General features: G+C 67.2%; 3 protein-coding genes across 11 annotated transcripts; 2 read left to right on the top strand and 1 right to left on the bottom strand.

The window, feature by feature from the left end:
- Nucleotides 1–320: 320 nt before the first annotated feature.
- RXRB (retinoid X receptor beta) lies at nucleotides 321–7,200 on the bottom strand. The gene is made up of 10 exons (XM_048817748.2): nucleotides 7,025–7,200; nucleotides 5,720–5,937; nucleotides 5,119–5,272; nucleotides 4,750–4,929; nucleotides 4,112–4,275; nucleotides 3,720–3,849; nucleotides 3,183–3,315; nucleotides 2,859–2,950; nucleotides 2,387–2,492; nucleotides 321–1,888 (listed from the first exon to the last, which is right to left on the bottom strand). Exons 1-10 carry the CDS (start codon nucleotides 7,041–7,043, stop codon nucleotides 1,741–1,743), a joined length of 1,344 nt encoding a protein of 447 aa, XP_048673705.1. The 5' UTR covers nucleotides 7,044–7,200; the 3' UTR covers nucleotides 321–1,740.
- Nucleotides 7,201–7,820: 620 nt separating this feature from the next.
- Nucleotides 7,821–15,642, top strand: SLC39A7 (solute carrier family 39 member 7). Of its 5 annotated transcripts, none has more exons than XM_048817759.2 (8): nucleotides 7,821–7,907; nucleotides 10,309–10,891; nucleotides 10,960–11,162; nucleotides 11,394–11,477; nucleotides 11,836–11,973; nucleotides 12,781–12,915; nucleotides 13,059–13,255; nucleotides 13,806–15,642. In XM_048817759.2, the coding sequence occupies exons 2-8, from the start codon at nucleotides 10,419–10,421 to the stop codon at nucleotides 14,055–14,057; spliced, it is 1,482 nt and encodes a 493-aa protein (XP_048673716.2). In that variant the 5' UTR covers nucleotides 7,821–7,907; nucleotides 10,309–10,418; the 3' UTR covers nucleotides 14,058–15,642. The 5 variants fall into 5 exon arrangements, with proteins under 5 accessions (XP_048673716.2, XP_048673712.2, XP_048673715.2 ...); XM_048817755.2 differs by having other exon boundaries at nucleotides 7,822–7,907; nucleotides 10,994–11,162; XM_048817758.2 differs by lacking the exon at nucleotides 7,821–7,907 and having other exon boundaries at nucleotides 9,984–10,891.
- Nucleotides 15,643–15,845: 203 nt separating this feature from the next.
- Nucleotides 15,846–19,605, top strand: HSD17B8 (hydroxysteroid 17-beta dehydrogenase 8). 5 transcript variants are annotated; one of them, XM_048818272.2, is made up of 9 exons: nucleotides 15,846–15,939; nucleotides 16,480–16,682; nucleotides 17,003–17,119; nucleotides 17,201–17,296; nucleotides 17,525–17,610; nucleotides 17,986–18,070; nucleotides 18,650–18,692; nucleotides 18,921–18,995; nucleotides 19,412–19,605. In XM_048818272.2, exons 1-9 carry the CDS (start codon nucleotides 15,894–15,896, stop codon nucleotides 19,426–19,428), a joined length of 768 nt encoding a protein of 255 aa, XP_048674229.1. In that variant the 5' UTR covers nucleotides 15,846–15,893; the 3' UTR covers nucleotides 19,429–19,605. The 5 variants fall into 5 exon arrangements, with proteins under 5 accessions (XP_048674229.1, XP_048674232.2, XP_048674230.2 ...); XM_048818271.2 differs by lacking the exon at nucleotides 15,846–15,939 and having other exon boundaries at nucleotides 16,152–16,682; XM_048818273.2 differs by lacking the exons at nucleotides 15,846–15,939; nucleotides 18,650–18,692 and having other exon boundaries at nucleotides 16,149–16,682.
- The last annotated feature ends 2,831 nt before the right edge of the window (nucleotides 19,606–22,436 follow it).

Consider the following 22,436-nt stretch of genomic DNA (forward strand, 5'->3'; position numbering starts at 1 on the left):
GAGCAGGAGAGTCACTCAGGGACCCCTATAGCCCCCCTGGGTCCCAGTTTGAACCATCCTCCCTCTGGTCTCCTCTCCCCCACCCCCTCCAGGGTCCAGGTTTGGACCGTTCCCCCATCCCCAGAGTTCCACCCCCTCCCGCCACCTGGTCCAAACTTTGACCATCTCCCCCACCCCCCGCCCGCCCCCAGGGGACCAGCCCCCCACCAGGTCCCTGTCCCCGCCCCCACGTCAGAGAAACATCCCAGTCCCCTGCCCCCACAGGTCCCACGGGACACCCCCCAGGGGCGCTGGCACGTCACCACCAGGGGGAGGCGCTGTCCGTGGTTGAGAAGCAGCAGCTTTAATCACTGTAACTCCAAAGCAATGGGGAGGGGGAGGGGTTAATAATAATAAAAGCGAAAATAACTGGGGGAGGGGCATGCAGGGAGAAGGGCAGAGCGCAACGGGGGGCGCTGCTAAGGCAGGGCCCCCACCCGACACATCCCTCCCCCCACAGCAACTCAAACAAACTGTCCAAGCAGGGGGGCCTCCCAGACCCTGCAAACGGGGAGGGGGGGTGAGACATTCCTGCCACCCCCAATTCACTGGGGGTCCGAGCTCTGGCTCACAGCCACAGACACCACCCCCCACAGAGGCTGTAGGACCTACAGTAACCCCCCACCCACACCCCCGTGGGAGAGCTCATGGTCAGTGTGGATGGGGGAGGCTGCAGTCTGGATTCCGGAAGGCCGGGGGGGCGGGGAGGGTCTGGTACCTGCTGCATAGTTTGAGGTGGGGGAGGGGCGCAGGGTGTCGATTCAAAGTGCTAACTGGGTGCCTGAGAAAGGGGGGTTGGGGGGGTCGAGCGAGGCACAATCCCTCCTGTGATTTCAGTGTGACCTGCCCCGAAACCCCCAAACAGGGATTGCCCCTCCCCCGGCAGAATGGCAAGGAGGCGGGGGGGGGGCATGGCATTGAGAACTAATGACAGACATGAGCTGGCCCCCACCCAAGAGTGACTTCCCCCGCCCCACCAGGGCAGGTAACAGCCCCCACGGGCCCTGGGGGTCAGCGCTACACAGATGCCCTCTCCTCCCACCCCAAAAGCGCAGGAGTCTCTCCACACACACCAATTCCTCACAGAGCACTGGAGGGGGATTTCGCCAGAAGACCCCCCCCATACGGGAAAAGGGGGCCATGCCAGACAGGGGAAGGTCCCCCCACAAGGTGAGGGGCGGGGCCAAGCTTCCCACACCATGGGGGGGTCCCACTGCCCTGCAGAGAGAAGAGGGAGATGGGGGATTATTTTACAGTGGGGAGTTTGGGGGGGCTCTTCCCACCCCCCTACCTGAAATCTCTAGCTTTGCTGCCCCCCAGCACACCAATACTGGGTGACACAGCACTGAGGGAGCCTGGTAGGTCAGCCCGGGGCACCCCACTACGGACGAGGGACCTGGGGTACCTCCAGAGAGTGCCAGCAACTGGGGGAACGAGGTACACCCCATAGCCCACCCCTGGGGAGCGGTCTGGGGCCACCCCAGTTCTAGGCAGGCACACAGGGTACACCCTACGGAGCTCCCAAACCAGGGATGGCGAAAGGGGGTATGCCCAGGGGGCCCCAACACGACAACTGACAACACTACCCTCAGGGCCTTCTCCTGGCAGCCCCCCAATAAGAGTCCGCAGCCCCCCAGTCCAGTGGTGGGCGCTGGGGAGCTGCCGCGGGCTGCGCCGCTCTCTGTGTGACCGGCCGGGGGCTCAGGACAGCTGGTGGGGGGCCTCCAGCATCTCCATGAGGAAGGTGTCAATGGGGGTGTCCCCGATGAGCTTGAAGAAGAAGAGGTGCTCCAAGCACTTCAGCCCAATGGAGCGCAGGGCCGGCAGGCGTAGTAGCAGCTTGGCGAACCTGGGGGGCAGGCGGGGGGTTAGATGGGGAGTGGGCCTCACCCACTGCCCCAGAACCCCCCCAACTCCCTGTACACACGGCACCCTGCACCCCCCACCAGTGCCCCAGAAGCCCCCACGCTCCCCATACACACGGCACCCCACACCCCCCACGCTCCCCGTACACACGGCACCCCCCAACATCCCCACAACAGCCCATGCTTTGCTCCTCCCCCACCACGGAGAACCCCCCCCGCACTCCACCCAGACAGGACGCAAACCCAGCCTTCCCCAGATAGAACCCCCACCCCACCCCACACACGCACACCCCCCCATGCCAGACAAGCTATGGGTCAGGCACCATGAACTGGCACCACCTAGTGGCCACCTGCTGCATCTACCACTCCAGGCACAGCGCTCACCTTACTGACAGCAGCAGCCCCAGGTGCAGACACCTGGGCACTGGCCCATGCCCCCAACACCATCTCCAGCCTCCCCTCCTTCCTGCCCCTCCCCATACCTGCCCTGCTGCTCGGGGTACTTCTGCTTGCAGTAGGACTCCAGAGAGGCGTAGACCTTCTCCCGCAGCAGCTCCACCTCCCCAGGGTTCGACAGCCCCTTGGCATCTGTGGGGGGTCAGCCCTCCTGGGATCAGCACCTACACAGCCTTCCCTGCCCCTCCCCCAGAGCTCCACACCCCCAGGGCGGGGGGGCTGCAAGGTCACAGAGTCAACAGCCTCCAAGGTGATAGGGTGGTGGACAACTGGGGCGAGGGGGGGTCAAAGGGTCCCTTACTAGGGTTGTAGAGGATGATGGGGGGAGGAGTCCCTGGGGATTGGGGGGTTCTGGGGAGGTCCCTTACCCAGGCTGAAGAAGCTGGAGGGGGGAGGTAGCACCGGGAGGTTGGGGGGGATCCTCAGGGGGGGTCCCTTACCCGACGTGGGGGCAGGCAGCGCAGGGGAGGTTTAGAGGGTCTCAGGGGGGTCCCTTACCCGGGTTGAAGAGAATGATGGCCCGGAGGCAGCCGAGCTCAGTCTTATCCATCCGCATGTCCCGCATCTTGGAGACCAGCTCAGTCAGCACCCTGGCGGGGAGCGGCACACATCAGCGGGCACTGGGGCAGGGATGCCCCAGCCACTGAGAGCTCAGCACGGGCTCCCCTGACCCCTCCTGAATCCCCACACTACGCCCTGGAGACCCTGTCCCCACCCTGTTGCTGTGCCCCATGGGAACCACAGCCTCCTTGGCAGCCCTGTGCCCCCCGGTAAGTGCAGCCCCCTTACCAGTGCTGTGCCCCCTGGGCCCCTGCCCCCCACCTGTCGAAGATGGCCCCCACGCCGGCGCTGTGGGCGCTGTTGCGATGTACATGCAGCCCCGTGGCCAGCAGGATCCCGTCCTTCACCGAGATGGAGCGGTGCGAGAAGGACGCGATGAGCAGCTCGTTCCAGCCTGGGGTGCAGGGAGAGTGGCTGAGAGCCAGACCAGGGATGCCCCAGATCCCCTACACCCCCCCGCCCCACAGCTTGTGCCCAGAGCCCCCCCACCCCGATCCCCTGGCCTCCCCACAGCTTGTGCCCAGAACTGCCCCCTTTGTGAGGGGTGAGGGGAATCCACCCCACCCGCCACGTGACTTAAGGGCAAAGCCAACCCAGTTCCACTGGCAGTCACCCCACCTCAACAGGACCCCTGTCCCCAGGAGCCACAGAGCAGAGGGGACAGTTTGGGGTCCCCTCCTTCTCTAGGATCCAGCCTGAAACCGTGTGCAATAAAGCCCCCTTGTCTCACTCCACCACCCTCTGCCTGGAGGCACCCCCCCACAGCAGCAGGACTTCCTGCCCACCCCCATCACTCACCTGCCCGCAGCAGGATGACCTGGTCGTCCAGAGGCAGCTCGGAGAAGTGGGGGATGCGCTTGGCCCACTCCACCAACGTGAAGAGCTGCTTGTCGGCTGCCTGGCAGATGTTGGTCACCGGGTCATTTGGCTGGGGGGGAGGAGGGAGAGAGTCAGACGCAGCCTCCTCCCCCCCCATCGCAGCCTCTGCTCTCCCTCCCCCCTTCCCTGCCCCCCCAGAGACCCCTTCCCTCCCCCCCCCCCAGAACCCAGCCCCACCCCGAGGAACCCCCCTTCCCCAGAGCCCCTGCCTCCCCCCCACCCCAGACCTGAAACCCCATGCCTCTGGAGCCTCCTGTCCTCCCTGGACATGCCCCTTGCCAGGGCCCGGCTCCGCCCCCTGCCCCGCTCACCGAGCTGCCCCCAGTGCCAGAGCCGTCAACACTTTGGTCCGATTTCTGCTCCACGGCCAGCTCTGCCTCCAGGATCTTCTCCACCGGCATCTCCTCGTTCGCACCGCCCGCGAAATCCCCCTCGCCGTCCTTCTCCTTCCCCCGCTGCCGCTCCTCCTGCACCGCTGGGTGGGGGGGACGGGGAACACACACGGGTCAGACACGGCACAGACCCCCCCCCCCCCGACAACATCCGCCCCATTCCCTGCTGCCACCCCTCCTGCACTGCTGGGGGGAGACGGGGACGGGTCAGACACAGCACAGAACCCCCTCCGACAATGCCCTCCCCATCCCCTGCTGCCGCCCCTCCTGCACTGCTGGGGGGAGACAGGAACGGGTCAGACACAGCACAGAACCCCCCCCGACAACGCCCTCCCCATCCCCTGCTGCCGCCCCTCCTGCACTGCTGGGGGGAGATGGGGACGGGTCAGACACAGCACAGAACCCCCCCCCCCCGACAACGCCCTCCCCACCCCCCGCTGCTGCCCCACATCTCCCAGAGGGGGACCTTCCCATCACGCATTTCTGGTAGGAGCAGTACCGGTACCGGTACCGGCCCCGCCCCCCTCCCTATGGCCCCGCCCCCAGGTGGGCAGTACCTTCCCTCTTCATGCCCGTGGCCAGGCATTTCTGGTAGCGGCAATACTGACAGCGGTTACGCTGACGCTTGTCCACAATGCAGTCCTTGTTATCCCGGCACGTGTAGGTCAGGTCCTTGCGGATCGTGCGCTTGAAGAAACCCTTGCAGCCCTCACAGCTGTACACCCCATAGTGCTTCCCTGAGAGGAGGGGGAGAGTCAGGGAGAACCCTGGCATCCGGGCCCCCAGCCCTCCGTAACCCACTCCCTTCCCAGAGCCAGGGATAGAACCCAGGAGTCCTGGCTCCCAGCCCCCCCTGCTCTAGCCCACTAGACCCCACTCCCCTTTCACAACTGAGGATAGAACCCAGGCTCCCTGGCCCCCAGTACCTGATGATCTGTCCCCACAGATGGCACAGAGGCGCTTCCCTGGCATCATGCCACCGTGGGGGTGGCACGGGAGACCCCGCACACCCAGGGGGGGCTTGACGTCTTCCGAACTGCTGACTGAGTGCATGCCCGACAGGTTCACAGTGGAGTTAATCTAGGGGCAGAGAGATGGGAGATGACCTGGCTACCCTGCAGTGCTCCGGGGGAAGGCGGGGGAAGGGAGCATGCCCCACTCCCCAATCCCTCCCCTCAGCTCCCATCCCCTCATGGGTATCAGCTCCCCAGAGGATCACGCCCCGGTCACCTCTAGGGCTCTAGGGTTCAGCCTTTCCCTCCCCTTACCCCTGTGGCGCCTTCCCTATTTTATCCACTTACCAGCTCACTGGCTGTCCGTCCACCCACACTGGATCCTGACTCCCCTGCCTCCAAGGAGACCATCCCCCTAACTCCCAACCCTCTCCCCAGGGCTCGGCTCCATGGTGCTCCGCCCCCTTGGGGAAGCCCCCAGCCCCTCCTTAATATCCCACCACAGCGTCCCTCAGCTCCCCAGCCCCCACCAGATCTCCTCTGACCCCGGGGGAGGAGCCACACTCCCCCTTACCTGGGGACTGCTTACAGGGCCATAGCCACTGGAGGGCGTGGCTGGGAGCCCTGGGGAACCTAAGGACGAGCTGATGACAGGGAAGGGCGAGCCCAAACTGCTGACGGGCGAGTTGATGGAGGAGGTCATGGCCGAGCTGATCATGGAGGGGTGAAGTGGGGCCGAGAGCTCCGGTGGGGGTGACGAGCTCAGAGACGAACTGTCGGGGCTCCTGCAGTCTGGGGGGGAAAGAAAGGGATTAGCTCATCAGCACAGCAGCCCCCAGTACCCAGCTGGAGAGATGGGGCGGACGGGGCACAACCAGTACGCACCCCCGGCAATGTGGTGCCCCTGTGCGCCCAGCTGGGGAGATGTGCCCCCCCCCCAGGGAGACGGGGGGCAGCTGAGACAACACCCCCACCCTGCAGCATGGCACCCCCTGGTGCCCGGCTGGGGAGACAGCACAGCCAGGACATCCCCCTCCCTCCCCAGCAGCGTGGCACCCCGAGCGCCTGGCTGGGGAAATGTGCCCCCCCTTTAGGGAGACGGGGGACAGCTGGGATGACACTTCCCCCTGCAGCACGGCGCCCAGTTGGGGAGACAGAGCACCTAGGGCAGGGCTCCCAGTAACATGATGCCCCCTGGGATGACAGGGCACAGCGGGACCCTCCCCCCGCAGTGTCTCGACCCCTGGGGAGATGGGGCACCAAGGGCATGGCCCCCAGCAGCATGGCACCTCCCGCTGGGGTTACTGCAGGTCAGCCTCTGCCCAGATGCCTGCACTTCCCCCCCCAGCTATTGCACAAGAGCCCAGCGAGCACATGATCACCCCGCCCACAACAGGCACCTTGGGGGAGAGAAGGGGGTAAGGAGTGGCCCCCAGAAGTGGCCCCCCCCAGCACTTTGGGAATGGCCCCCCCACGCACTTCCACCTGCAATCCCTGGGCAGCTCTCGGCCTGCCAGCGCGGGGGGCTACGTGCTCTGGGGGGACAGGTCTCCCCCGAATCCCACGGAGAGGGGCAGCCCCCCGCCTCGGCCAGGGGTCTCTGGGACACAGGACCCCCACGCTGGAGGGGGGACCCCCGAGAAGGGCTTGCCTGGGCCCCACCGCCGGGTCTCCCTCCCCAGCGCCCCCCCCGTGCAACCTCCCAACCCCACCGTTTTCCACCCTGGGCCCCCCACCCGCCCGACCTGACGGGCGGCTCGCGGGCAGCCTCGCCTCCGCCCGGGGCACCCCCCACCCTGGGGCCTCCCCCCACGACAGGGCCCCCCGTTACGTCACAACCCGGCCCCCCCGCGGGGTGTCTCGGGCCCCCCCGGCTCACCGCGGCCGCGGTCTCCCATCCCGGGGCTCCCCGCTCCGTGCCGGGGGGATCCGGGCCTCAGACCCCCCCGGGCTCCGGCCTGATCCAGGCTCCGCCACCGCCTCCTGCGGGAGCCGAGCGGACCCACACTGCACCGCGGCCGGGCCCAGCCGACCCAGCATGCCCCGCGCGGGGGCCTCCCCGGCCCAGCATGCACCGCGGCCGGCCGCAGGATACCCCGCGCGGGGGACTCCCCCGCCCAAACTGCACCGCGGCCAGGCCCAGCATGCACCGCGCGGGGAGAGGGCATTCCGGCCCATAATGCACCGCGCGAGGGCTTGTTCGGCCCATCATGCACCGGGGCGAGACTATAAACTAGCCCACAATGCACCATTGACCATCCACGAGAACCCGCCCCCTCCGCCTTCCCGGCATGCAACGCTGTGAACCATAGAGACGGGATTTGTTCCAAACAGTCATTGTAACCGATCTATCGGCTTCCCCCCAGCCCACTTGCAATAGAGAGGGGAGAACATTCTAAACTGTCCCCGTTGGTTGCCACCACATCAGTGGGGGGCGGGAAAGCGCTCCGCCCTAAACAAAGACGGCGCCCTCTAGTCGGGCTTCAACCCGCCCCGCACAAAGATGGCGCCCCCATGGTAATTATCCGTGTCGCCGCCGTCACCATCTTTGTGAGGGGCAAACTGGCGGCCTGCTGCTGCTGCCTCCATCTTTAAGACGGGCGATGTGACGCTCTATGGTGGCCGCCATCTTTGTGAGGGGCACGGCCGGCTCGCGGGGGAGGGGGTGGACGGGCCTGGGCATTGTTCCCGCGAGATTTTGGAGGGGGCGGAGCCTGGATGCCACGTCGGGTCTGAGCCGGAGCTAACGGAGCCCAGTGACGGTGAGACCCGCCGGGGCATAGAGATGGGGGAGGGGGCTAGAGGGGCCGCGTGGGCCTGGGGCTCGGGAGCTGGGAGGACGGGGCCCCAGGGCCATAGAGAGGAAGGGGTCGGCGGCTAGAGCGCCCTTGGGTCGGGGGCTCGAGGGGCCCCGCGGGGCCCGGGACCAGCCCAGGCTGGGGGCCGCGGGGCCGGGCCTGGGGGCGGGGGCGGGCCTGGGGGCTGGCGCGGCCGGTGCAGGGGCCGCTCGGAGGGGCAGTGGCCATAGAGATGCGCGGCCAGAAGGGCCGCTAGGGCGCCCCGGGCTGTAAATACCCGCCGGGCCCCTGGGCCCCCCGCCCCGCAGATCCCCGAGCCCCGTGTCCCCGCCGGGCCCCTGGGCCCCCGCCCCGCAGATCCCCGAGCCCCGTGTCCCCGCCGGGCCCCTGGGCCCCCCGCCCCGCAGATCCCCTGGGCCCCCCGCCCCGCAGATCCCCGAGCCCCGTGTCCCCGGCGGGCCCCTGGGCCCCCCGCGCCGCAGGTCCCCTGGGCCCCCCGCCCCGCAGAGCCCTGTGTCCCCGCCGGGCCCCTGGGCCCCCCGCCCCGCAGATCCCCGAGCCCCGTGTCCCCGCCGGGCCCCTGGGCCCCCCGCCCCGCAGATCCCCGAGCCCCGTGTCCCCGCCGGGCCCCTGGGCCCCCCGCCCCGCAGATCCCCGAGCCCCGTGTCCCCGCCGGGCCCCTGGGCTCCCCGCCCCGCAGATCCCCTGTCCCCGCCGGGCCCCTGGGCCCCCCGCCCCGCAGATCCCCGAGCCCCGTGTCCCCGCCGGGCCCCTGGGCCCCCCGCCCCGCAGATCCCCGAGCCCCGTGTCCCCGCCGGGCCCCTGGGCCCCCCGCCCCGCAGATCCCCGAGCCCCGTGTCCCCGCCGGGCCCCTGGGCCCCCCGCCCCGCAGATCCCCGAGCCCCGTGTCCCCGCCGGGCCCCTGGGCCCCCCGCCCCGCAGATCCCCGTGTCCCCGCCGGGCCCCTGGGCCCCCCGCCCCGCAGATCCCCGAGCCCCGTGTCCCCGCTGGGCCCCGCAGATCCCCGAGCCGCTGAGCCCCGTGTCCCCGCCGGGCCCCTGGGCCCCCCGCCCCGCAGATCCCCGAGCCCCGTGTCCCCGCCGGGCCCCTGGGCCCCCCGCCCCGCAGATCCCCGAGCCCCGTGTCCCCGCCGGGCCCCTGGGCCCCCGCCCCGCAGATCCCCGTGTCCCCGCCGGGCCCCTGGGCCCCCGCCCCGCAGATCCCCGTGTCCCCGCCGGGCCCCTGGGCCCCCCGCCCCGCAGATCCCCGAGCCCCCTGTCCCCGCCGGGCCCCTGGGCCCCCGCCCCGCAGATCCCCTGTCCCCGCCGGGCCCCTGGGCCCCTGCCCCGCAGATCCCCGTGTCCCTGCCTGGGCCCCCCGCCCCGCAGATCTCCGAGCCCCGTGTCCCCGCCGGGCCCCTGGGCCCCCCGCCCCGCAGATCCCCGAGCCGCTGAGCCCCGTGTCCCCGCCGGGCCCCTGGGCCCCCCGCCCCGCAGATCCCCGAGCCCCGTGTCCCCGCCGGGCCCCTGGGCCCCCCGCCCCGCAGATCCCCGAGCCCCGTGTCCCCGCCGGGCCCCTGGGCCCCCCGCCCCGCAGGTCCCCGTGTCCCCGCCGGGCCCCTGGGCCCCTCGCCCCGCAGATCCCCGAGCCGCTGAGCCCCATGTCCCTGCCGGGCCCCTGGGCCCCCAGAGCCGCTGAGCCCCGTGTCCCCGCCGGGCCCCTGGGCCCCCGCCCCGCAGATCCCCGAGCCGCTGAGCCCCGTGACCCCGCCGGGCCTCTGGGCCCCCGCCCCGCAGATCCCCGAGCCGCTGAGCCCCGTGTCCCCGCCGGGCCCCTGGGCCCCCCGCCCCGCAGATCCCCGAGCCGCTGAGCCCCGTGTCCCCGCCGGGCCCCTGGGCCCCCCGCCCCGCAGATCCCCGAGCCGCTGAGCCCCGTGTCCCCGCCAGGCCCCTGGGCCGCCGCCCCGTGCCCGCGAGATCCCCTGGCCGCTGAGCCCCGTGTCCCCGCCGGGCCCCTGGGCCCCCCGCCCCGCAGATCCCCAAGCCGCTGAGCCCTGTGTCCCCGCAGGACCCCTCAGCCGCCCCGCGCCCGGGAGATCCCCGAGCCGCTGAGCCCCGTGTCCCCGCAGGGCCGCTCTGGGCCCGCCGCCAGCCCTGTGGCCCTGCAGCGCTAGATCGGCTCCGGTCATGGGAGTGGTTGTGTCGAGCAGGCTCTAGACCCTGCTGCCCCTCGGTGGTTTTACACTGGTCTCTCTAGAGTTTCTTCCACGTTTCTGTGGCCCCTCTACCTCCGCTGGAGGGAGTGGGGACTCGAGGGGATATGTGAGCGTGACGGGGACGGTCATGCTCCCACTCCCGCTTTCCAGCCGTGACAGCAGGATGGTGCTGCCTGGATGGACGCAGGGCAGAGCGGGACTCTGTGGCCCAATTGCCACCGTGATGGTCTGTGCAGCGCTGATACAGATCACTTCTTCGCATGAGGATCTGCACCACGGCCACAGCCACGCCGGGCACAGCCACGAGGATCTGCACCACGGCCACAGCCACGCCGGGCACAGCCACGAGGATCTGCACCACGGCCACAGCCACGCCGGCCACAGCCACGAGGATCTGCACCACGGCCACAGCCACGAGGATCTGCACCACGGCCACAGCCATGAGGATCTGTACCACGGCCACAGCCACGCCGGGCACAGCCACGAGGATCTGCGCCATGGCCACAGCCATGCTGATCACAGCCACTCGCACGAGGACTTCCACGGCCATGGTCATTCACACGAGGACTTTCATGGCCATGGGCATTCACACGAGGACTTCCACGGCCCCAGCCAGGCTGACTTTAGCCACCAGCCCGAGGAGGTCCATGTTGTGCACTCGGCTGAGGGGTCCCCGAGCCACCAGCAGTTGCCTGGGAAGGAGAGGCAGGACTTGGTCAAGCTGTGGACACACGTGAGTTCCCGTGTCAAACGTGGAGGTGCTGCCTTGCACGTGCTTGCAGCGGCGTAACCCCCTGACAGTCTCTCTCCTCCCCCCTTCCCCCAACCTCTGCAGGCCATCGGAGCCACCTTGCTGATCAGTGCTGCCCCCTACTTCATCCTCTTTCTCATCCCCGTGGAGTCAAACACTTCCCAGCACCAGGCCCTGCTCAGGCTGCTGCTCAGCTTTGCCTCGGGGGGACTCCTGGGGGACGCCTTCCTGCACCTCATCCCCCACGCGCTGGGTGAGCGGCACACAGACGGAATGGGACAAGGGGCCTCTCGCCTCTCAGGGTCCCAGCTCCACTCCGGCCTGGGGCAGGGGGACTGGCTGGCTCGGGGGCGGGGAATGGGATACAGGGCATTCCTCTCTGGGAGGCGCCTGTGGTGCGGCCCATCTGGCTCAGGGGGCAGGAAATGGGCCCTCTCCTCTCTCGGGGGTCTGGTCACTCATCTCTGCCCCTTTCCCTCCCCAGTGCCCCATTCCCACCACGTGGAGGGCGGCCATGCCCATTCTCACTCCCCCACGGTGTCGCCTGGCCATGGTCACTCCCACCAAGGTGAGGCCGGGGGCAGTGGGTGGGGGAAGGAAAGCTGGACAGACTGGGGAAAGGGGGCTGTGGTTGGAGGTTTGTGTGGGGCAGCATGAAGGGGGCCCAGAAGGGCTAGGGGTCCTGTGGAGAGCTGGAGTGGCTCGTGTCTGTGGCTAGGACAGGGGATGGGGGTAATGGCTATAGGGGAGGTGTAGTGGAGAGCAGGTTAGTGGGTTGGTACTCTTCCCCCCCCGCCCCAAGGACGGCATCCCTGGCAAGTGACAGTAGAGGGGCTCTGGTCCTGGGAGGGGGGCTGTACCATGGTGGGGGGAGGGGGGCTGGCAGTCTCTTTCACAGCCTGCCCAACACTGTCTCTGCCCCCCAGGGCAGGATCACCAGCGGATGATGGCTGTGGGGCTCTGGGTGCTGGCTGGCATCGTAGCCTTCCTGGTGGTGGAGAAGTTTGTGAGGCACATGAAAGGGGGACATGGCCACGGGCACAGCCACGGCGGGCACAGCCATGGTATGTACCCCAGAAGACCCCCATGTCCCAGCCCCCCACGGCCCCCCCCCCCGATCCCCTGCCCATGGGTAGAGCCACGGTGGCACAGCCATGGTACGGACCAGCTGGAACACCCTCCCCCATCTCCAGCAGCCCCTGCTTGTGCCTGTTGTTAGAATCCCAGGTCCGGTTCTGAAACCTGCAACTCCAGTGGGCTGGGGATACATTGGGGAGGGGTCAGAGAAGAGCCACGAGAGCGGTGAAAGGGCTGCAAAACCTGGAGTCCAGGAGCTCCATCTGTTTCGCTGAACCAGGAGACGGTGAAGGCGTGACGTGAAGGAGATGAACATTTCCGGCCGGGCTCCCCAGTGTAGCCCAGAAAGGTCTAACACCATCCACCGGCTGGGAGTTTTTAACAGGGAGGGGAATGAACTAGTGGAACCATTTCCCGAGGTCCTGGCAGATTCTCCACCCTGGCTGTATTTAACTCACGGTTGGCTGGTTCTCTCTGAGATTTGCTCTGGGGATTATCGTGGGTCAGGTCTCTGGCCTGTGCTGTAAAGGGGGTCAGACAGTTCCTTCTGGCCTCAGAATCCATGGATTGGAGTGGGTTTGGGAAGGTGTGGGGGGGTGTCCATACAAGGGCCCTGATGGGGGTCTGCAAGTGACTCTAGGGATCAGTGGGAGGGGTGCTGGGGGGTCCTGGACCCACACAGTAGTGAGAGTCTTCCTCCTCTCCCTGCACTGTCCCTGGGCGGGCTCCTGGGGGTGGGACTAAAGCATCAGCCCTGACCCCCCCCCCCCACCTACCTCCCGGTCCACCTGCAGCTCCCAAGGCGAAGAGCAGCTCTGGTGAGGAGGACAACGGGCCCCAGGAGAGGAAGGCTGGCAAGGTGCGTGCCCCTGACAAGGCAGCCGCCAAGAAGAGGGGCCAGGAGTTAGAGGAGCGGACTCAGGAATCCAGTAAGTTGTCGCGGGGGGGGGGTGTTGGAGGGAGGGAGCTGGGTCCGTGGGGGGGCACCATGGCACAGAGAGCATCTGGGGAAGGATAAGGGGGGGAGGTGATCAGGTTGGAGGTGTTTCAACTCTTGTCTCCCTCCCCCCAGCAATGAAGGTCTCAGGGTACCTGAACCTGGCGGCTGACCTGACGCACAACTTCACGGACGGGCTGGCGATCGGGGCGTCGTTCCTGGCGGGGGCCGGTGTGGGGGCCGTCACCACCCTCACCGTGCTGCTGCATGAGGTGCCCCATGAAGTGGGCGACTTCGCCATTCTCGTCCAGTCGGGCTGCAGCAAGCGCAAGGTACAGCCCCCGCCCCAGGATCTCTGCTGACCCTGCCCCCTTGCTAACTCCTCCCCGGGACCCCCACTGCTGCCTGACCCCGCCCCTATATTCCCCTACTCACCCCTGCCCCGGGACTCCTGTTAAGGCCTGACCCCATCCCCCTGTATTCTTCTGCTGACCCTGCCCCAAACCCCCACTTACCCCCCAGTCCCACCAAAGCCCATAGCCCTCCACTGACCCCCTGGCCCCGCCTATATCCCCAGAGCACCCCCTGTCCCTCCCTACTGCGCCAGCCCCCCCACGTCTAACCTCTGGTCCCCCACCTCCCCAGACTTCCCTGGACCTTTCTGCCTCTCTCTCCCCTTCCTTCCCCCCCCCATGCACACAGTGAGGTTGTGACAGCTGGGGGTGCCGAAAAACAGGGCCTGCTCCCCCCCATCTGTGACTTTCTTTCCCCCCACAGGCTCCCCCCCCCCCCCCCCCCCCCATGTTCACAGTGACATGGACGCTGGGGGTGCTGGAAAGCAGGGCCTGCTTCCCCCGGTCTGTGACTCTCTCTCCCCCACAGGCGATGAAGCTGCAGCTGCTGACAGCGCTGGGCGCCCTGGCAGGCACGGCCTGCTCACTGCTGGCCGAGGGCATCGGAGAGGCGGCCACAGCCTGGATCCTGCCCTTCACGGCGGGCGGGTTCATCTACGTGGGCACTGTCTCGGTGATCCCGGAGCTGCTGCGGGACGCAGCGCCCCTGCAGTCCCTGCTGGAGGTGCTGGGTCTGGTCTGCGGCGTCGCCATGATGGTGCTCATCGCGCAGTACGAGTAGCAGGCCCCAGCGGGGGGCGCCTGGGGGGGGGCGGTGCCGTGTGGACCCAGGCGTCCGGGATGGGACTCCATTTGGACTCCTGGGGCAGGGGGTGTGGTGGACCCTGGCATCCGGGACACAGGGGGGAGGGGAGTGGGGAACAGCTCTGCATGGACCCTGGTGTCCAGGATGGGGGATGCTATGTGGGCTGTGGGGGGGAAGCCACATGAATCCTGGTGACCAGGGTGGGGGGACGTGGACCCCCATCCCAGATGCCTGGGTCCACACAGAGCTTCCCCCCAGGGAGGGGTGCTGTGTGAGCCCTGGGGGTTTCTGGGGGGCAGGGAGGCTGCAGTGCGTGCTGTGGGGAGAGGGTGGCATGGACACTGGTGTCCAGGTGCTGACACTCTCTGGGATTGGGTGGTGACGTGGACCCTGCGCAGTGCGGGCTCTGGGGCTGGGTTAGACCTTGGGGCAGGCACCATATAGACTCCAGGGATATGAGGTGCCCTGTAGACGCAGGCATCTCTGCTTGGGAGAGGGGGTCAGCCGCACAGCCCCAGCAGCCAGGGACAGAGGATGGCCCAGACACCAGGGTGGGGGGAATCTCATGGGCCCCGGCATCCAGGAGCATCAGCTGAACAGGGAGTGTGCGAACCTGGGGCAGGGGAGATAATGTGATGCTGTTTGATTTGTTTTCTGGGAGGGTCAAAAACCAAGTCCCTCCCCACCTCCCCACCTCCCCGGCCCTGTGTGTCCCCCTAGGGGGGCAGCTGGGCCGCCCCTTCCTTTGGAAGGGGGAGTTTATGGAAGTGAATCCTCTGGGCCACATCATGGGTTGGTTTAGAGAAGATGGGGAGAAAAGCCCCTGCCCTCTGGACCACGTGGGGGGCTACATGGGGGGTTACCCAGAATCCTTTGCTTCTTGGACCAGGTTTTATTGGGGTAATTACCCAGAATTCTCTGCCACAACCCACCCTGTGTGGCCCCCAAACCAGAGCAGCTATCCAGGCTAGTTCCATATGGGGGAGCTGCCCTGAGCCCCCTACCACACTGGGGACCAAGGGGGACAGAGTGGGGGCTAATCAAGACACTGCTAGGGGACAGTTCCCCGACAGAGGTTATTTTGGAGGGGACTGGGGGTGATTCTGGGGTGCAGGGGCTTTGGTGATGGAGGGGACAAGCAGACCCAGTCATCTGGGGCTGCCGGGGGAGGGGGGGATTGGCATGCAGACCCAGGCACCGGGACCTGGAGGAATTAGCACGAACTGCAGGATCAAGGGGGGCCGTGCGGACCCAGGCGTCCGGAGCTGGAGGGTGAATCACAAGCACCTGGCTCAGGGGTGTCCCTATTGAATGGTATGTCCTGGGGGAGGGACTGTTAATTGGGGGTGACTTTGGAGCCTGGTGGTTGTGGGGTCAATTACTCCCCGGGGTGGGCAGGAAAGGTTTTATAAGGGGGGGGTGTATTTTTGTATATGATTTTGCTTTTGTATGGGTGGGTTGGGGGCCAGGAGGGGGCAGGGTGGGGCCTTGCAGGACTATTTTGTGGATGATTGTAACGAAAATTGTGTCATTAATTAACAAATTAAACAATAATCTGAGACGCTGTTGGTGCGAAGTCTGTATGTGCTGGAGGAGGGGGGTGGCGGTACCCCATGGAAAGCAGGGGGCACAGAGTGACCCCCCTCTGCCTGCTCCATCAGGATCTGGCCCTGGCTCCCAACCCCCGAGCAGGGAGGGAACCCAGGAGTCCCGCCCCCTGGGCCGGGAGGACTCTGACCATAGAGTTCCCGCCTAGCGCCGCCGTCCCTGGGGCCCGTCCCCGCGCCCGCTCTGTGGTCCCCGCCCGCTGTCATGGCGGCCCCGCTACGGCTCCGCTCCACGCTGGCGCTGGTGACAGGTGCCCCCAGCAGGGGGCGCTCGGGGGCGGGGCCTGACCCCCCCCCATGGGGAGCCAGCGCCCCCCCGGCTACGCGAGGGGGGCTGAGGCGGGGGGCACGGGCACCCCTCCCCCATCCGGCCTTTGGGCGGGGGGGGCATTTGGGGGATTTTGAGGCCTCCCTGCGGCTGGGGGAGGTTCGGGGGGGGGTTCTGGTTCCCCCCACGGCAGGCGGGGGAGGGAGACTGGTATGGCTGTCTGCTGGGGGGTGTTTCTGGGGGTCCCTGGAGGGGTTCTGGGTCCCCCCCACCCCGTCCCTGACCCTGGTCCCCCCACGGCAGGCGGGGGAGGGAGACTGGTATGGCTGTCTGCTGGGGGGTGTTTCTGGGGGTCCCTGGAGGGGTTCTGGGTCCCCCCCACCCCGTCCCTGACCCTGGTCCCCCCACGGCAGGCGGGGGAGGGAGACTGGTATGACTGTCTGCTGGGGGGTGTTTCTGGGGGTCCCTGGAGGGGTTCTGGGTCCCCCCAACCCCGTCCCTGACCCTGGTCCCCCCACGGCAGGCGGGGGCAGCGGGATTGGCCGTGCAGTCTGTGCCCGGCTGGCCGAGGAGGGGGCGCTGGTGGCTGTGGCTGACCAGAATGAAGTGGGGGCTGCGGAGACAGTGCGGGGGCTGCCACGGGGGGAGCCCGGCCAGGAGCACAAGGCATTCGGGGTGGACGTCAGCTCCGCCCAGAGCGTGGGGGAGCTCATGGCTCGGATCCAGGTAACAGGGCTGGAGAGAACCCAGGAGTCCGGGCTCTCCCCATTGTAACCAGTAGATTCCTCTCCCCTCCCAGGGAACCCAGGAGTCCTGACTCCCACCCCACCACTCTAACCACTGGGCCCCACTGCCCTCCCTGAGAACCCAGGTGTCCTGACATTCCCCCCCCCCCGCTCACAAACACACACACATGCTCTAACCACTAGGTCCCACTGGCCTCCAGAAGAACCCAGGCCCTCTGATTCCGCCCCCCCCCACTCTAAGCACAAGCCCCCACTGGCCTCCGGGAGAACCCAGGCTCCCTGAACCCCTGCTGTCCTCAGGCCCAGTTCTCCGCCCCACCCCGGGTCTGCGTGAGCTGCGCTGGGATCACCATGGACGAGTTCCTGCTCAAGCAGACAGAGGCGGCCTTCGACAAGGTGCTCCAAGTCAACCTCAAGGTACAGGGGTCTCCGGACGGGGGCAGGGCAGGGCCCCCCCAGCTAGGATCCCTCCCGGCTAACTTGGCCCCCTCTCCCCAGGGAACCTTCCTGGTCACCCAGGCTGTGGCGCGGGGGCTGGTGGAGAGCGGAGCCCCAGGGGGGTCCATCATCAACATGGGCAGCATCGTGGGCAAGGTGAGAGCTGTGAGCTTCCTCAGAGGATAATAGGGGCTGTCAGCTTCCCTGGAGCAGTGCCATGGGGGGGGGATAGTGGGGGCTGTCAGCTTCCTTGGAGCAGTGCCATGGGGGGGGGATAGTGGGGGTTCTGAACTTCTCCAGAGCAGTGCCCTGGGGGAGAGATAATGGGGGCTGTGAGCTTCCCCGGAGCAGTGTCCTGTACTCACATGTCCCTCTCCCTGACAGGTGGGGAACCTGGGGCAGGTGAGCTACGCAGCGTCCAAGGCTGGTGTGGAGGGGCTGACCAAGACCGCTGCCAAAGAGTTGGCCAGGTGGGGCTGGTCAGTCCAAGTGGGCAGGGGGGCAGGCTGCGGGGGGACTGTAGGGCAGGGGGGCAGGCTTGGGGGGGAGGACTGCAGGGCAGGGGGCAGGCTGCAGGGTGGGCAGGCCAGGCTGTGGGTACAGGCTGGTGGGTGCAGCTGTGGGGCAGGCTGAGGAGGCCTGGGAAAAGTAGGGCAAATCATGGGCAGGGTGGCAGGCTGTAGGGCAGGGGGATGGTGTGGGGGTGCTGTGCTGGGATGTTGGAGGCCTGGGGCTTAGGCTGGGATGGAGGTGTTGGAGGCAGCTGGCTGGTGGGGGGAAGCAGGCCAGGGGGAGCTGTGGTAACCAGGCAGGGGGGCTGCCCTCTCCCCCATGGTCCCCCCCAGGTTCGGGATCCGCTGTAATGTGGTGCTTCCCGGGTTCATCACCACCCCCATGACGGACAAGGTCCCTCCCAAAGTGCTGCAGAAGGTAACACCGGAGGCGCTGGGCCCCATAACTCCCCCGCCCCCTCCCTTCAGAGAATCTGCCCTGTATCATCCTGAGCCCCACAACCCTTCTCTGCCCCATAGTCCCCCTCTACCCCGTTATCCACATGCCCAGCCCACCTTTCCCTCTGAAGAACCTGCCCCATATTCCCCCGTCACCCTGCCCCCCACAACCTCCTCTGTCTCATACCTCCCCCAGTGCCCTCCTCCCCACTGAGCCCCACAATCTCTCTGCACCCCTTATTCCTGCCCAGAACCCCCCATTGTTCCACAACCTAGGGGATGGGAGATTTTGGGGCTGTGAGCTTCCTCGGAGCAGTGCCCTGGATGGGACTATCTGGGGCTGTGAGCTTCATCTAAGTGGTGCACGGGGGGGTGGGGGGGGTGCACTATATCCCCTGAAGCACCCAGCCCATAACCCCTTATTCCCCCCTCCCCCCTGCAACACCTCTCCTTCCCCTGCAGATCCATGCCTTGTCCCCTAGTTCCCCACTTTCCCCTGGGGTGCAGGGGGGCTCCATGCTCAGGAGCCATCTCTGACCCCTCCCCTCCCGCTGCTCAGTTTGCAGGGATGGTGCCGTTGGGACGACTCGGGGACCCCAAAGGTGAGACCCCCTGACTCAGGGTGCCCTGTGCAGGGGGGGCTGGATCTGTCAGGTGTGGGGAGGAGGGGTGTTGGGCACAGTTCTGGGGGGTGCATGTATAGATTGGGGTACTGGGGGGTCAGGGCTGTGCACACTGATTTGGGGTGTTGTACGGAACGCTCCCCACGAGGTAAGGGGCTGTGGACCCCACACGTGTGGCTGTTACTGACCCCCCCCTTCCGCCCCCAGAGGTTGCTGACGTATGCGCTTTCCTGGCCTCAGAGGAGAGTCGTTACATAACAGGGGCCAGTGTGGAGGTGACAGGTATGGGGCGGGGCGGCAGCAGGGCGGGGGAGGCCTGGGAGCCAGGACTCCTGGGTTCTAGCCCAGCTCCGGGAGACCAGGGGTGTGGGGTCTAATGGGTTAGAGCAGGGGGGGCTGGGAGCCAGGATTCCTGGGTTCTATCTCGGCTCTAGGAGGGGAGTGGGGGTTAGTGGGTTAGAGCGGGGGGTGCTGGGAGCCAGGACTCCTGGGTCCTATCTCGGCTCTGGGAGGGGACTAGGCGTTTGTGGGGTAGAGACCAACCAGGAGGGATGGGAGGATGGGGGGAGGGGAAGTGATACAGGGTGTAGGGCCATGGGTGGGGGGAAAGCTGGAGGAACAGAGAGACGAGGGAGAGGGGGGAAACAGTTGGGGGCTCCCTCCTCCATCGGGGCTCCCTCATTCTCTCTCTGTTGCAGGGGGTCTCTTTCTCTGATGGATCTGCCCCCAGCCTCTGGACACACGCCCACCACTGGGGGACGCAGCGATTGCCAAGTGCCCCCGTGAGCTTCCCCCCGGGAAGCCCCCAGCCCTGCAGGATCTGGGGAGCAGACCTGAGTTTGAGGGGTCCGGGGGGGCATTATAAAATAAAACACTGATTGTACCAGGCTGATTCTGTCTCCCATGGTTTTCTTCCCTGATGCTCCCTGGGTTCTTCGAGCAGGGGGTTGGACTAGATGACCTTCTGGGGTCCCTTCCAACCCTTATATTCTATGATTCTATCACCGGCTCTGGGAAAGGAGAGGGGTCTAGTGGGTTAGAGCAGGCAGGGGGCGTTGGGAGCCTGGACTCCTGGGTTCACCCCCTGGCTCTATGCACTCCGTTCCTCTCTTTGTGCCTCAGTTTCTCCTCTGTAACCCAGCGACAAATCCCTGGAGGAGGCTGCGTGTGGGGCTGCATTAATGAGTGTTTGCAGCCGCGGGGGGTGGGGGGACCCTGGGGCTGGGGAAAAGGGGAGGGACTGGGACAGGTGGTGGGCAGGGATTCGGGGCCTGGGGGTATAAGAGCTGGGGGAGGGGAGGGGTCGGGATATTGGGGAGGAGGCTGTGGGATTAGAGGACTGTGGGGAGGTGGAGGCAGGGAGCGGGGGGGGGCTCTGGGAAGGGGAGGAGGGGTGGGGGAAGAGTGGATTAGGGGGCTGTGGGGATGAGGGGCAGGGAGATTGCGGGCTGGGTGTGGGGAGAGGGGATGGGGTGTGGGGAGGAGGGGCAGGGGGATTAGGGGGCTGGCTGTGGGGAGGGAAGGGGGCTCTGTCCATCCCACACGCTTCCCTCCTGTTTGAAGCCGCCGCCCCCTTGTCCCGGCGGGGCGGGCGGGGGGAGTCGCTGGGGGGAGATGCCTCCCCATTCACAGCCCCATCTCTCAGGGCAACGGCCGGGGGCGGAGGAGCCGCGCACAAAGGGGGCAGAGGGGAGGGAGGGACTCTCGTGTGTCAGAGCCAGGATGGGGGGGCCCTTTGGGGGTCTGAGCCCTTCTCCCTTCTTCCCCTGTCTGAGCCCTAATCTGGGGGGCTGAGCCCCTCGCCCTGCCCCCCGAGTGAGCTGGGGGTCTTTGCCCGTCTGGGGTGGTCTGAGCCCCTCGCCATGCCCCCCAAGTGTGCTGGGATCTGGGGGTCTCTGGCCCTCTGGGGTGGTCTAAGCCCCCTCCCCGCCGCCCTGGGTGGCTGCCCGGCCGAGGGGCGGCGGGGGACACACACCGTGCCCCATAGGGGAGGGGGCGGACCCATCCCCATTCAGGCAGCTTCCCCCGAGACCATTCAGCCGGCCGGAGGGTCCCCCGCCCCCTCCCCCTGCCGCCTATTGTGGCCCAGCTGCCCGGCCCCTTCGGGGGGGGGCTGCGGAGGGGGGGGGGGTCCGGCCGGAGCCTGCCCCAGCTCACACACCCGGGACGGAGCCGGCGCACAGAGCCCAGGACCGGGGTTCGGGGTGGGGGGATCCGTCCGCCCCCATGGGGAATGGGGGGAGGGAGAGATGGGGGGCAGCCCCCCTCTTAGCTGCTGTGGGGAGGAGGGAGGAGGGAGGAAACCAGCCACCCCCATCTTATTGCGGGGTGGGGGCTCGGCCGGAGCCCCCAGGGGAGAGGGAGCCGGTGGGTAGGGGCTGGGGAATTCAGAGGGGGCGGGATTGGTGCCAGGGGGGATTTGGGGCTGGAGGTCTGGGGCTGTGGCGGGGAGGGGACTGGACTGGGGCTGGGAGCGGGAATGGAGCTGCAGGGGTTTGTGGGGGGATTTGGGGGGCAGGAATGGGGCTGGGAGCGGGCAGGTTGTGTGGCGGCTGGGACACAGGATGGGGGAGATGGGGTGGTCAGGGTGGGGGGTAGGGATGGGGGGCAGTGAGCGGGGAAGTGGGGGGAGGAATAGGGGGCTGGATAGGGAGGGATTTGTGGGGCAGGAAGGGGAGCAGAAATTAACCCCTTTTCTCCCGCCCCATGAGGGGGAATTTAGGAAGGCGACAGGTGGAGGTTGGGGGCCCCCCCAGCACACACTGACCCCAATGTGGGGAAGTGGTGTCAACCCCCCCCACCCCTCCACGGCTGGCCTGGGACAGATGGAGAAGCTGGACAGCCCGGGACTTTCCAAAACCTTCTGCTTTGTGTCTGATGGGGAAACCTCCCCCAGCTCCTGGGGGGTGGGAGTCGGGGGGCTGGGGGAGGTCTGTCCAGCCGTCTCTCCCCACCCGTTTCTAGGCGGGAGTTGCTGGTGGGGGGGGCTGGAGGGGCTGTCACTTGTGTTAGCTCCTGGGGTTGTGTCAGTCCCCCCCGTGGGGCGGGTCCCGCTTGTTAACGCGCGTGTCACACACGTGGTAGCCGGGCTGGCTGGGCCAACGCGTGGGGCCTGCGTGCGCTGGGCGTCCCGTGTGTGTGAGTGGCTACGCATTCCGGCTGCCAGCACGCGTGTCCGTGGGTCTGGGGTGGTGTGAGGACTGGTGGGGGTCCCTGTGTGTCTGGGTGTGGGCTCGCGTGTTCGTTAGCATGCCGGATTTTGGGTGTCCTCTGCGTTATCGGGAGGGCTGCAAGGTGTCCCCTGTGGTCAAGCGTGTGAACACGCCTGTGTCATTGTGTAGGAGTCACACCCTGAGAGCTTTGCAGTGTCCGTGTCCGTGCGTGTAGCGTGAGGGTTGTGACGTGCACTGCTCCCTAGTGGGTAGGATTTACAGCGTCTGTGTGTTGGCATGTTGCTGGAGGTCTGTTAGTGTGTGTCAGGCATGTGGGATGGAGGGGTTCTGCATGTCAGTGTGTAGCTTGTAAGATGTCCTAGGTGCTAGTATGTGACATGCATTATCCGGGGGAACCCTCCGTGGGACCTCTCAGCCCTCGGTGGGCGGAGAACTGAATCCCTGGGGACCACCCTGTCCTGGGACCATCCCGAGGGACTACTCCGGGCTGGGCTGTCTCAGACACTCCCCGCTCAGTCCACGTCCTGTGTCTGGGTGCCAGGGGTCGGGG

The sequence above is a fragment of the Caretta caretta genome, chromosome 14, assembly GCF_965140235.1.
Source record: "Caretta caretta isolate rCarCar2 chromosome 14, rCarCar1.hap1, whole genome shotgun sequence".
Classification (NCBI taxonomy): Eukaryota; Metazoa; Chordata; order Testudines; family Cheloniidae; genus Caretta; species Caretta caretta.

Coding starts and splice junctions, on each gene's coding strand:
- RXRB (XM_048817748.2), bottom strand. Junction 3,316..3,719: donor GGTCATCCTGCTGCGGGCAG/GTGAGTGATGGG, acceptor CCTGCACCCCAG/GCTGGAACGAGCTGCTCATC. Junction 1,889..2,386: donor TACCCCGAGCAGCAGGGCAG/GTATGGGGAGGG, acceptor CCTGCCCCCCAG/GTTCGCCAAGCTGCTACTAC.
- SLC39A7 (XM_048817754.2), top strand. CDS start 10,286: ATGCTCCCACTCCCGCTTTCCAGCCGTGACAGCAGGATGGTGCTGCCT. Junction 11,974..12,780: donor CCACGGCGGGCACAGCCATG/GTATGTACCCCA, acceptor GTCCACCTGCAG/CTCCCAAGGCGAAGAGCAGC. Junction 12,916..13,058: donor GGAGCGGACTCAGGAATCCA/GTAAGTTGTCGC, acceptor CCCTCCCCCCAG/CAATGAAGGTCTCAGGGTAC.
- HSD17B8 (XM_048818271.2), top strand. CDS start 16,389: ATGACTGTCTGCTGGGGGGTGTTTCTGGGGGTCCCTGGAGGGGTTCTG. Junction 16,683..17,002: donor AGCTCATGGCTCGGATCCAG/GTAACAGGGCTG, acceptor TGCTGTCCTCAG/GCCCAGTTCTCCGCCCCACC. Junction 17,120..17,200: donor TGCTCCAAGTCAACCTCAAG/GTACAGGGGTCT, acceptor CCCTCTCCCCAG/GGAACCTTCCTGGTCACCCA.